At 43.2% G+C, this 14266-nt stretch overlaps 1 protein-coding gene across 1 annotated transcript in view; it reads left to right on the forward strand.

Moving 5' to 3' along the window:
• Positions 1 to 14266, forward strand: part of CFAP161 (cilia and flagella associated protein 161) — a 38839-nt gene that overhangs the window by 1557 nt on the left and 23016 nt on the right. The window contains exons 3-7 of the mRNA XM_010350251.3: positions 421 to 653; positions 2198 to 2282; positions 8256 to 8414; positions 12866 to 12939; positions 13671 to 13874. Coding sequence (XP_010348553.2) covers positions 421 to 653; positions 2198 to 2282; positions 8256 to 8414; positions 12866 to 12939; positions 13671 to 13866 — 747 coding nt within the window. The 3' untranslated portion in view covers positions 13867 to 13874. The remainder of the gene's footprint in view (positions 1 to 420; positions 654 to 2197; positions 2283 to 8255; positions 8415 to 12865; positions 12940 to 13670; positions 13875 to 14266) is intronic.

The raw sequence follows: 14266 nt of genomic DNA on the forward strand, positions 1-14266 counted from the left end.
AGTTTTAAAATTAAAATTTGGAGTGTTTTGAATTCTTCTAAGATTTTGGAAACATAAGGGACGCCTGCCCTAAATCATGTTTACCTGCATTTTGCAAATAAAGGAATAAATGAGTTAATATATAAATAAGTAAATTGCCCCTTAGTTGGCAATTGAGAAATTTTTCAACGAATGTTGAACTTCTAGAATAATGAGTAAATCCTTGTGATTTTCACCAGCTTCATTTGACTTCATTAGGGATTGCTGGGAGTTTTACCTTGGCAAAGGGGAAGGGAAAGGAAGAAGGAGCTAAGGCTTCCAGGGGATCCTAATGAAATCCTGAACAAAAGGGATGCTAGTTTGAGAAGGATCAAAACTGCCTCAGCAGTGAGTGTTGAGGAATTGCATGGTTTATGTAATAAACTACTATTAAAATTGTAGATGCAACTTTCCGTAACTGAAGATGGTTATATTCATTACGGTGACAAAGTGATGCTTGTGAATCCTGATGATCCTGCTGTAGAAGCTGATGTGTTTCTGGGTGGGGACCTGAGCCTGTGTATGACTCCAGATGAAGTTCAGTGCCATCTGAGAGATGACTTAGAGGTGCCCTGTGGCCTGAGTGCCGTTCAAGCCAAGACCCCGATTGCTAGAAACACTTTTATCATTCTGAGGTAAAGAAACTTTAATTTTCATCATAAATACATTTCACCTGTAGCTTCGAGATACCTGGGTATTGGAGCCACTGACTGGAGGGAAAGATTTTGTGAAGATTTTCTGTGATTTTTCATCTTGCTTTGATTACCTCGAGAATTATTGTCAAGGGAACTTTACAACCCCTTTTCACCTTAGACAGCAGGATAATTGTGTTCAATTCAAAATGCTTAAATCATAAATATTAGATCCAGGGAAATCCATATTCTGCCTGGAAGCAAAGTGGGTTTTCCCTATAACATTTTCAAACTCGTTGAGCACATTTGAGTGTTTTCATTGTTCTTAATATGGCTATGTTATTTTTTAACAGCAAAAATATATAGTTTAATACAAGGTAGCACTAGATGGGATTTGCTTTTTTAAAATTAACTGTTCATTAAAAGTGTGCTTGAAGAGATTTTGAAGATGAACAAAGAAATCCTTAGAGAAATAAGAGATACATAATCACACACGGGCCTGTCGGTGGGGCGGGCGGGCTGGGGGAGGGATAGCAGGGGGTGGGGCGATTGGGGAGGGATAACATTAAGAGAAATACCTAATGTAGATGACGGGGCGGGGAGGGGGGGATGGATGCACAAATCACCATGGCATGTGTATGCCTATGTAACAATCCTGCGCAATCTGCACATGCACCCCAGAACCTAAAGTATAATAATTAAAAAAAAAAAAAGAGATTCTCCTTCCTCAGCCTCCTGTAATCCTGGGATTATAGGTGTGTGGAAACAAAAAAAAAAATTCTTAGTAATTTGTAGAATAGCAATGTAATCATTGCAAGAATATATAGACCCCGGGCCAGGTGCAGTGGCTCACACCTGTAATCCCAACACTTTGGGAAGCCAAGGTGGGTGGAGTTTGAGACCAGCCTGGCCAACATGTTGAAACCCTGTCTCTACTAAAAATACAAAAAATGAGCCGGGTGTGGTGGCAGGTGCCTGTAATCCTAGCTATTCGTGTCACTGAAGCATGAGAATCACTTGAACCTGGGAGGTGGAGGTGGCAGTGAGCCGAGATTGCACCTCTGAACTCCAGCCTGGGGAAAAAAGAGGGTATTTAGACAGTTCTTCAAGTTCTAATTTAGATTTCTTTTGAATATGTATGTGAAGACAACTAAAAATTGATCACAACGTCTGTTTCCTGAAAGATTAAGAGGGAATTGTATTAAATGTCTATAAATGTGTTACCTTGGTTCTCTCTGAAGATGCCAATGCACTTGGCAGGAATTCCTTAGTGTACATTAGCATGATGCGCTTAGTTTAACTAGAGGCTCACGAAGTGGGGATGCTTTGTGTGCTCCCTATGGTACAGGGCGGGGAGTAGGCTACTAACTGGATTTTAAGACCAAAAGAAAAGATCTTTTATTTAATTATTTAATTCAGTTACAGTATGTGAATATAAGTCATCGAAAAAACTGATTATGAATAAAATTGCATGCATAAAAAATAGTCATGGAATGATTCTCATGCCGAGAGTTCACATTTGCGTTATGTTTATTGTCCGTTGACAGCGTACACGGAGACGCCACTGGTCAAGTCCTCAGATATGGGCAGGACTTTAGCCTGGGGATAACAGGAGGATTTGAAAACAAAATGGTAAGTTATCACTTTGCATATCTCCTTTGGATCAGTCACTTCTCTTGCCCAAAATGGGATCATAACTATCTAATGACGTAGACAGAGAACTCCAGATACATGGGCTCCATCTCTGACTTCACTGTGGTTTCAGCTTGCAGCTTTTCACGGGCAGATTTGGGGCCAAGCCAGTCTTTCCTTTTAACTTCCCAAATTACAAAAAATACATCCCTAAAAGCTAAAGAGTAAGGGAGGAAAACCATTGCTCAGTGTAGCTGGCAGAAAGCAAAAGTTTATACCACTTCCACCTGTCAGTTAAGTGATTGAATTCATTCAGATGGTTACATCTGAAACCTGTCAAATGTCAACCGATGCCAGCAAGGCATATTATCTGACAACTTTTTAATTTAAACTTCTGATGGTTGGATTTTTGTCCAATGTGGGAGTAAGGACAATATAAGATGCTTAAATTTGCGTAAGTCAGGGAGCCTTGGAAATTAGGAAGGATAATAGAACCAGATAGATTTGGGTTTGAACTTCAGGTGTGTACCTATGGGATGGGAATTTGGGTAAGTTATTTAATGTTTTTTGAGCCTGTTTCTCATCTGTAAAATGGTATTAATCTACCTTACTACATGCCAGACAGTGTCGTACATGCTTCACTTTTTTTAACTCTCCTAATCCTCCACACGTGACTTTGAGGTAGGGACTATTTTACCTTAATTTTACTGATGGAGAAACTGAGGTTAAGTGATTTCTGATTTAAGTCATTCAGTAAGTAGCAGAGCTAGTACTATATCACATTTTTTATTGAAGATTCCTTTGCTATATGATGTAGCATTAGTATTATTACTATGGGTACCACTAAGAAAACACAGGATGCAGTGGCTCATGCCTGTAATCTCAGCACTTTGGAAGGCCAAGGCAGGAAGATCACTTGAGGCCAGGAGTTGTAGATCAACCTGGGCGATACAGGGAGACCCCATCTCAACAAAATTTTTTTTAAAAAAAATCAGCCAGGTATGGTGGTGTGTGCATGTAGTGCCAGATACTTGTGAGGCTGAGGTGGAAGGATTGCTTAAACTGGAAGGTAGAAACTAGGGTTTGCACCACTGCACTCCAGCCTGACAGAAAGAGACCCTGTGTCAAAAAAAAAAAAAAAAAAAAAGAAAAGAAAAAAGAAAAAGAAAAAGAAACAGTGCTACCAATTAAACTTTGACACCCCACAGATAGTAAGTTGCAGCCTGATAAATATCGACATTAAAAGAAGAGAGTCAGTTACCATTTCTTAACCAGAGATAGCACCATTAACATTTTGGCTTATTTTTATATTCCTATGTATTTTTTTAAAACTTAGATGAATATACAGATAGATTATTCTTTCTAAAATAGCATTTTTAAAGCTTTTTAAAATGACAATAACATTTAATGAGAACCTAAGATATAATTGTGTGGCGGTATCGTAAGTTACCTAGCCTTTTTCTACCTTTGGGCAGTGGGTTTGGCCCAAGATGTCCCTCTTATATGTGAAGTTCCAGCCTGCATTTGTGTATAAATGCTTGAAGCTTCCCCTCTCAAACTCCAAATTAGGGATTCTACATTTAGGATAGGTTTTTGGGCATAGAATTCCTGAGTCAAAGAATATGAACACATTTAAAAGTATTGATACATATAAAGAGTTATTTCTGTGATGGGCTGTACCAATTTGCACTCTCCGCAACAATAAATAAGAATGATTACTGCTTCTTTGATTATATTAAATATCATAATTTAAAACTTTGCTAATCTGACAAGCAAACAAAATGGAAAGAAAAAAGCGACGCGTAAATGTTGTAGTACTTCTAATTTCTCCTATATTTTAAGTTTGTCCTCTTTCTCTTATCTCTTTCTTTCTCTCTCGATTTTTTTTTTCTCCCTCTCCTCTCTCCTGCAAATCGTCTTGTTTTTTGCCTTTGTATTGATCTGGGTTTATATACCACTGATGACTAAATTTTGTCATATGTGTTGCTAGTATTTCCATTTGCTGCTTGGCTTTTAAGTTGTAGTCGTTCTCATATTATATTCTTGAGTAAAATGTGTCAGCGTTGTTCTTCGTAATCCCTTCCATTGCTTTTAAGTTTTAAAGACTGCTTCAGAGATCTGATAGAAAGAAAAGCTTGAATTAGCTTCTAGATGTTTACGATTTGACTTTTGCTTAAATTTATTATTGGATCCACTTGGGATTTATTTTGATAAAGGGTTTTATGTGAATATCTCATTTTTTTCCCAGATGACTAGTCAGTTATATCTATTATCTCTTGAATAATTCTTCCTCTCTCTGCATATGCGTGACATTTCCCTTAGCGTGGATAGTTACCCACTGCTGAGCTTTCTGTTTGGATACATTAAACTCTAGTTGTCTTATTTTTTTTTTTTTGAGACAGGGTCTCATTCTGTGTCTTAGACTGGAGTACAGTGTCACAAACATGGCTCACTGCAGCCTCCACCTCCCCGGCTCAAGCAATTCTCCTGCCTCAGTCTCCTGAGTAGCGGGGACCACAGGTGCACCCCACTATGCCTGGCTAAATTTTGATTTTGTTTTGTTGTGTAGGGACAGGGTTTTGCCATGTTGGCCAGGCTGGTCTTGAACTCCTGAGTTCAAGTGATCCCCCTTGCCTCTGCCTCCCGAAGTGCTGGAATTACAGGCATGAGCCACTGCGCCCAGCCCAGTTATCTATTTTTATTCTAGGACTGTAGTGTCTTAATTATTAGAGATTTATGATAGGATTCATAGCTCTTTGGCTTGAGAGCTCATAGGGCTTGTCGCTTCTCATTACACTTTGTTGTCTTAATTACGTTAGGAATTAATTTCTCAGTTAAATATAATGGTCATTTTTTCCAAGTCCCTCTGCCCCTGTGGGGAAAAGATTACTTGTTGTTATATTTTGATTGGCATTGTAACATTAACTAAATTCACATATTTAGTAGCTTTACCATATTTATTCTTCTGAGGTGTCTCTCTGTTTATTCTCTCAGCAAAATTTTATATCACCCTGTAAGATTTTGTGGTTTTCTTTACATGTATTTGACAACAATTGTGTTAAGGGTTTTTCCTTGGTATTTTGTATTTTCAGATGCTATTGTAGAGAGGTCTTCTTGATAGAACAAAGATAGAACATTTGATAGTATAAATAATAATTTCTCTTATAAAATATAAGAAGGCTATTGATTTTTATATTCACCTCTGATGAAACCAGTTACTCTTATTAATTCTATAGTTTTTTCAGTTGATTCTCTTATGTTTTCTAGACAGACAGCAATTTAATCTTCAAATGATGACATTTTGTCTCTTCTCCCATTCTTAGACCTCTAATTTGGGTTTCTTGTCTTTGAATTAGCAAGCACTTCTGGGGCATTCATTGGAAGCGTTGGTGAAATAGTGGCTACTGGGTTAGTTCCTGATTTTACTATTGTTTTACTTTAGGTGAACAAAGCAGTTCGTGGTTTGAGACAGATATTATTTACGTCTTTTTTTTTTTTTCCGAAGAGTCAGAGACTCACTCTGTTGCCCAGGCTGGAGTGCAGTTACGCCATCTTGACTGTCTATAGCCTCTGCCTCCGCCTCCCAGGTTCAAGCAATTCTCATGCCTCAGCCTCCCGCATCGCTGGGATTACTGTCGCCCGCCACCACACCTGGCGAATTTTTGTATTTTTAGTAGAGACAGGGTTTCACCATATTGTCTAGACTGATCTTGAACTCCCGACCTCAAGTGATCCTCCTGCCTCGGCCTCCCAAAGTGCTGGGATTACAGGCATGAGCCACTGCACCTGGCCTTATTCGCCTTTTTAAGTTCCGGTTTTCATGTTGCTCTGAAAGGCCTCATCATCCAGAACCAGTGCTGCATCTGGCTTGGGCCCATCTTCCTTTCCCACTCACGCCCGGCTGATTGCCAGGTCCCTGGGCACTGTTCTCCCTTCATACTGCCCTTTAGCCTGTTTCTCACACCCTGTGCAGCCCCTCAGCAGCCCAGGCCCCGCTGTTTTTCCCTGTTAGTCTATCCTGACTTCAGACCATACTAGATGGGGTACTGCCAGGTTGATTTTATTTGTATTTTTAAATTTATTTATTTATTTTTCAGGTTGATCTTTTACAAACACAGGTCTGGTCACTTCTCATCCTCACTGGAGTCAGCAGCGGCTCCCCCATTGCCCTTTGAATGAAGTTCTGGCTGTTTGCTGTGGCATCTAAGGCCCTCTGTAATGCACCCTCTCCCTCTCTGTGGTCACCCCCTCTGGCTTTGCAGCCTCCTCCTCAGAGCCTCTTTTGATCCCCCAGGAAAGCTCTGTGCTCCTACCTCTGCCTCCCCCAGCTCACTGTGAGTCTGCTGGACCTCCCTCACGAGGCAGGTGTATGTAGGTGCTCCCGGTTTCTGTGCTCCGCCACCTCTTGAGGACAGTAACATCTCCACCTTCCCCCTAGTGCTCACAGTACAGCCTTGCATGGGAAAGGTGCTTATTGGAAACCTGTCAGAATATGCAGAAATAACCTCCACACTCAGGGTAGAGCTGAACCAGCAAGAATTAACAAGGAACTAACACTGTGGACTTTTCAGCAGGATGGTGGTAGTTTCTTGGCAAGGTGACACGAAGCCAGATAGCCTACATAATTTTCTAGCATGGACATCAATTCCAGAGGGGTGTGGGTCGCCTTGGAGGCTTACAAATGAATATCAGCTGGAGGATATTGACTTGAAGAATAATCCATTTCATGCGATGAGTTTAATGCAACATCATTTATAATACATAAAATATTAGTCCATGGCTGGGCATGGTCTTTCACACCTGTAAACCCAGCACTTTGGGAGGCCAAGGTGGGAGGACTGCTTGAGCCCAGGAGTTCAAGACCAGCTGGGAAAACAATGGGATCCTATCTCTACAAAAAATAAAAAACAGTAGCTGGGCATGGCCGTGTGCTCCTGCAGTCCCAGCTATTTGGGAGGCGGGAGGATCACTTGAGCCCAGGAGTTGGAGGCTACAGTGAACCGTGATTGCCACTGTGCTCCAGCCTGGGCAACAAAACGAGACCCTGTCTCAAAACAAAAACAAAACAAGACAAAAAACCCATTGATCCAGTTCCTGTACCCTGAAAGGGGAACAGGGGACAGGAAGTAGGGAGGAGAGAGGAAGATTGAGTTTGGTATTCAGAGAAAGGAAAAGTAGTTGGAGATGTGTGTGTGTGTGTATGTGTGTGATTGTGCGTATGTATGTGTGTGATTGTGATTGTGTGATTGTGTGTATGTGTATGATTGTGTGTGTGAGTGTGTATGTGTGATTGTGAGAGTGTGTGATTGTGGGTATGTGATTGTGTATGGTGTGATTGTGTGTATGCGTGTGTGTGATTGTGAATTTGTGTGATTGTGTGTGATTGTATGTGATTGTATATGTGTAATTGTGTGTGATCATGTGTGTATGTGTGATCATGTGTGTATGTGTGATTGTGTGTGTGATCATTGTATGTGTGTGATTGTGTATGTGTGAGAATGTGTGCGATCGTGTGTGTGATTGTGTATGTGTGTGATTGTGTAGGTGTATGATTGTGTGTGTTTGTGTGTATGTGTGATTGTGTATGCGTGATTGTGTATGTGATTGCGTGTATGTGATTGTGTGATTGTGAATTTGTGATTGTGTGTGTATGTGTGATTGTGTCTGTGTGATTGTGTATGTGTGATCATGTGTATATGTGTGATTGTGTGTGTGTATATGTGATCATTGTGTGTATGTGTGTGATTGTGTATGTGTGTGTAGGTGTGTGTGTGTGTGTGTGTGTCTTGGTCTCAGCATGCCAGATGGCATTTCTAAGGTGGAGGAACATTGTGCGTTCTCATACACTCAGTAAGAACAGTGTTTTTGAGAACTGCTTTGAATGTGCTTGCCATCCAGCCAGTCGGCTGCTTCTTTATTCCCCAGCTCTTCACAGAGCTCTGACTTAGTGCATCTGCTTGCTGTCATTTTCAGTTGTATTTATCAAGTGACCACAGGACCCTCCTGAAATCGTCTAAGAGGTCTTGGCTCCAGGAAGTGTACCTAACAGATGAGGTCTCTCACATGAATTGCTGGCAGGCTGCCTTCCCCGACCCCCAGCTACGCCTGGAATACGAAGGCTTCCCCGTCCCGGTGAGTGCAGCGTTGAGAGACGTGAACGCCTGCGCTATGAAATGGGTGCAATTTACTGCTGTCTAGAAAACACAGACTTAGAGCTCACTGCCTTAAGATTTTCTCCCTCTTTTCAGTCTTTTTTATGCCCCCCATTTATAACCTAAGTTTGGAAGGTACTCATTTACCTCATGGCAGCATCCTGCTTTCGAGTTTCTCCACTCTGGCTGCACGTTAGAATCACCTCAGGAGCTTTCTAAGAAATGCTGAGGCCCTGGCCCTGCGCCTGACATCAGGTTAAGAACCACTGATGTGTGATCCTGAGGGTTGTGGCACTGCTTCCTTTGCACTGTTTTCGCTAAGACCTCTGCTAAATACTAATTTTTAAGGAGTTTGAGGACAGGTGTGGGGGCTCAGGCCTACAATCCCAGCACTTTGGGAGGCTAAGGCGGGTGGGTCTCTTGAGGCCAGGAGTTCAAGACCAGCCTGGGCAACATGGCAAAAATTCCTGTCTCTACAAAAAAAAAAAAAAAAAAATACAAAAATTAGCCGGGTGTGGTGGCACACACCTGTGATCCAAGCTACTCAGGTGACTGAGGCACAAGAATCGCTTCCACCCGGGAGGTGGAGGTTGCAGTGAGCCAAGATTGTACCACTGCACTCCAGGGTGACAGAGTGAGACTCTTGTCTCTAAATAAATAAATAAATAAATATTAGCCAGGTGTGTTGGTGAGTGCTGTAGTCCTAGACGCTTGAGAGGCTGAGGTGGAAGGATCAGCCAAGCCTGGGAGGCCGAGGCTGCTGTGAGCTGTGATCATGCCATTGCACTCCAGCCTGATCAACAGTGAGACCCTGTCTCAAAAAAAAAAAAAAAAAAAAAAAAGAGAGAGAGTTGAGGGAGTCTTGGAGAAGGAGACAGCAGGGTAGCCACACAGTCTACGCAGTGGTCCTGCAGGACAGCATCATTCTCTCTGTCACCGTGGGACATTTTCTCTTGATGCTGGGACCTGTGGCACTGGAGCCTGAGGCATGGTTCTGATGGGAAGGTGGGGGGCTTTGTGGGCACAGAGTAGTAGACCTCCCTATGCCAAGGGCCAGAGGCTTTCCTGCTCACGAAGCATCCAGCAGACGGAATGGAGACACGTTGGCAGCCACTGCATTGAGTATGTAGTTAGCAGGCGTTGCCAGGGTTCGCTTGCTACTGGCCTGGAAGTGCCCACAGTTGCAGGCCACTGAGTCCACCTGATGTAGCATGCCTGTGCCCCACCTCTGCCACGGGGACCCTGACTTCACAGGTTTCTTCCTCCAAACATGGAGGACATGTATATTATCTACAACGAAACAGGCTTTACAAATTCTCTTTAGCTGTCCGTGGCTAAGCTTGGCTCTTCTGAGAATTGCCTTCTAGTTCCACAATTTAAACTGTCAGTGCCTCAGTTTCCCCATCTAAATTCGGGGTGTTCATAGTACCTACCTCGTGAGGCTTTGTGAAGATAAATGGTTAGTATATTTTAGAGTGCTAATTAGAAACGTGCCTGGCTGATAAAAGACACCCACAAGTGTTTCTTGTTGTCACGACTGTTGTTATATTGCTATTGTTGCTGTTTGTGTTAGAAGCTAATGGAGCAGTCAGTGTTCCAGGCACCAGGAGTTCTCTTTTTTTTTTTTTTTTTTTTTGAGACAGAGTCTCAATTTGTCGCCAGACACCAGGCTGGAGTGCAGTGGCACAATCTCGGCTCACTGCAACCTCCACCTCCCAGATTCAAGCAATTCTCCTGCCTCAGCCTCCTGAGTAGCTGGGACTACAGGCATGCGCCACCATGCCCAGCTAATTTTTGTATATATATATATTTTTTGAGATTGAATTTCACTCTTGTTACCCAGGCTGGAGTGCAATGGCATGATCTCGGCTCACCGCAACCTCTGCCTCCTGGGTTCAAGCAATTCTCCCACCTCAGCCTCCCGAGTAGCTGGGACTACAGGTGTGTGCCACCATGCCCAGCTAATTTTTGTATTTTTAGTAGAGACAGGGTTTCACCATGTTCACCAGAATGGTCTCCATCTCTTGACCTCATGATCCACCCGCCTTGGCTTCCCAAAGTGCTGGGATTATAGGGGTGAGCCACTGCACCCAGCCTAATTTTTTGTATTTTTAGTAGAGACAGGGCTTCACTATGTTGGCCAGGATGGTCTTGATCTCTTGACCTCGTGATCCACCCGCCTCGGCCTCCCAAAGTGCTGGGATTACAGGCGTGAGCCACCGCGCCCGGCCCAGTTCTTTTCCCCATAACTAATTCACCTTACGGCTTGAGGAGAGTCTCCCTGAGCCTCACTGAGACATGGTTACACATCTGCAAATGGGGGACCCCGAACCTATCTGAGCTCCCTTACACATGCCAATGACCTCTGGCTAGAGAGACCTCCAGGAACAACTGTGCTTTAACAGGCTGGGGAGATGACTTGTCGCAGCGAGGGAGGACACACACCATGGGGAAGCGTGTAAGAGGGTGTTAGGATGCTTATAGGATGTGGGCCTTGGTCGGCCGGTGTTGGAGAGAATCCCAAGAAGTGAGGCTTTGCTCTGGATTGGATGCTGTCAGGAAGTGGAGGGTAGTTCTCTGATTGGTTATCTCAATACATCTTCTCTCTGGGGAGGACCAGACTGGAGTGAGGATAAAGCTCTCCTAAGTAAAGAAGCAACAGTCACTCCTATTAGCTGGGAGAGGCGGGTGTTTGCTGTTCTGTGGCTTCCTAAATGTTTGTGTTTGGTGTGTGTTCAGATATGATTATAGAGTGATCTCATTTTTGTTTTGACCCCTCATGATCACAGAGTGGCCTTGTCTGATGTGGACGTTCTGTGAAGCTGACTCTGCTCCCAGGAGAACACTAAGGCCTCCTTGTGTGTGCCAGGCCACCCTCTGGCTGGCGGGGCTGCTTTTTCTTTCTTACACAGCTTTTAACTTACATGAGTCAGGATTTTGAAGTAATATATATTTTTCCTGATTATAAACATATGTTCACTTATGAAAAGTCAGGAAAGCACAAAAATAATATGAAAATTACCAGTAGTTCCATTTTCCAGAGAAGCCATTGCTTATTTCTTTTTACAAGACAGGACATCATGAAGATACTTCTCTTTTTTTTCCTGTTGAATGACACCATTGCTTCTATCTTGTGTGTCAAAGATCTCCAATATAACTTTGAGGGATTATTTCATTATACAGTTATCTACAATAATGTATTTAATTCATCCAATATGGTTTGGCTTCTACCTTTTTCTGTGTCTGTGTGTATATAAATATATCTACAGTCATGTGCCCTTCAACAATGGGGATACATTCTGAGAAATGCATTAGACAGTCGTGGTCACCCTGGCAATGATTTTGTCGTTGTGTGGACATTGTGAAAGGAAAATCAATCTTGGGATCTAAACTCACTCCGTCAAAGAAAAAGTCAGGCTGGGAATGGGGTCATGCAAACTGGCCTCCCATTTTGCTCTGAAGTAGGATAGCTACAAAGATTTTTTGTAAAGCTACATGTATCCCTCACAATTTTCCCACAAGGAAATTCCTTGCGAGCCCCAAGATCCCTACCCTAAAACAGTGAGGTGGACTGTCACCCTGCCCATGTGAAGCGATAGCTTGTCTTCACAGTAGGGGACAAAGGACAGAACTAAAGTCATCCTTCCGCTCACTTGAGACAAAGGCGTGTATAAACGTTCCCTCTGCCCCATGTTTATTTCGTCTTATGTGAAAAGGCAGGTTCACTGAGCACAAGGTGAATGTGTGACTGTTCCTCTACTACGCTCTCACGTAAAACGTGCGTTTGGTGAACACTGACAGGAAACTCAAAAGAACGCAACTGCTTGCCTCTTTTATTTACCCTCCTTTTTTTGGGTCATTATTGTTATTGTTTTTTCTTTCTTCCTCGTTCCCGCTAACCCACTCTTTTCCCTTTAAATATTCGGGTCCCCAGGCCCTCTTCAGGAAAAAGCATGGACCAAAGGTTTTTCCTGTTGGCGTGTGTTCTTTTTGCCAGGTGTGTCCTTGACCTCAGCAAATAAACCTCTCACAATGATTGAGACTTGCCTCAACAATTTTATTTGACTTACACATCATAAATGTACTTACACCCGCCTAGATGGTGTCGCCTATTACACACCTAGGCCACTAGTGTCCTGCACTACAAACCTGCACACCGTGTGTTACTGTACTGAATACTACAGGTAACTAACACAGTGTTAAGTGTTTGCGCATCTAAACACAGAAAAGGTACAGTAAAAACAGGGGCTTACGGTCACATATGTGGTTGCATAGGCGGCCCTTTGCTAATGAAATGTGGTGGCATGTGACTGTGAATATATATAATGTTGTTCTATATTGAAAGACATGTATGATTCCAAATTTTTGCTTTTAGGAAAGCAGAGGCCTGCCTTTGGAATGCCAGTAACACATTGTCTTTATCTGTTCCAGGCCAATGCTAAAATTCTCATCAATCACTGTTACACAAATCGGGGCCTGGCAGCCCACCGGCATCTGCTCTTAAGGTATTGTATTTCAGGGTACCACGGAATGCTGTGACTGGGGCTGGGGGCTGTGAATAGAGGCAAGGAAGCTCAGGTGACAGCGTATGGCTGCACATGCTAAAAGCGTCCTTTGCTGACGGCCACATACATCTTTGACAGGGTGAAAAAATCCTATTAGAGTCCCTTCTTTTTTTCTTTTTCTTTTTTTTTCTTTTTTTTTTTTTGAGATGGAGTCTCACTCTGTCACCCAGGCTGAAAGGCAGTGGCACAATCCCGGCTCACTGCAACTTTTGCAGCCAGATTCAAGCGATTCTCCTGCCTCAGCCTCCTGAGTACCTGGGGTTACAGGCGCCTGCTACTACGCCCAGTTAATTTCCGTATTTTCAGTAGAGATGAGTTTTCAGCATGTTGGCCAGGCTGATCTCGAACTCTGCCTGACCTCAGGTGATCCGCCCGCCTTGGCCTCCCAAAGTGCTGGGATTACAGGTGTGAGCCACCGTGCCCAGCCAAGCCCCTTCTTTAATACGAGTCCTTCCCCTACAAGAGGACTTCAGCAATAATGGGATCCTACTGGCCCAATCCTTGCCCAAATAGGGTGCAACCTCCCTGCAGACATGTTCCGTTTTAGAGATCCCCTGGGGCTTTATCTAGCAATCTACTTCTTCAGGTGCTTTTGAGATGAAATTGTTAATAACCGCTTACTGAGAGTTGTTACTCAATTTCAAACCACAATTGATTCTCTCTTGCTCCAGCACCTATTTTGGAAAGGAGGCTGAGGTGGTCGCTCACACGTACCTGGATTCACACAGAGTTGAAAAACCAAGTAACCACTGGATGCTGGTTACTGGAAATCCCAGGGATGCCTCGTCCACCATATCGGATCTGCCCAAACCGCCGGCAGAGGACACTAGAGCCATGGAGCAGACCATGGGCCTTGACACGCGGTAACGCGCCAGGTACATGCATGTTTCCTCTGGTCCTGCTCTCATCAAATGTAGCTTCAAAAGAAATTAACAACCTTGGTCACGCCTCAAGCTAGTTTTGAATCGGATATGGGGACTCTCTGAGCACTATAGTAAAATAAAGATTACATTAAGATTATTGAATTTGTGTGGGAGCCTAGGCCTAGAAAAAAAACAGCTCTGGAGAATAAATAGTATTTGAAAGTGACACACAACGGCCTTTGGTTGATAAACAAATTCTGAAGAACTCAGCTTCCTCTGCTTAAACCCTTCATTGTCTACAGGGACAGTGCGCCGCTTTTTAAAGTTATGTCCACGTAATAAAGCTATTGGAACTGTGGTGAATGGTCGGCACCAGTTTCCCTCTTGAATGTACTGAAACAGAA

Source organism: Saimiri boliviensis, chromosome 5, assembly GCF_048565385.1.
Source record: "Saimiri boliviensis isolate mSaiBol1 chromosome 5, mSaiBol1.pri, whole genome shotgun sequence".
Lineage (NCBI taxonomy): Eukaryota > Metazoa > Chordata > Mammalia > Primates > Cebidae > Saimiri > Saimiri boliviensis.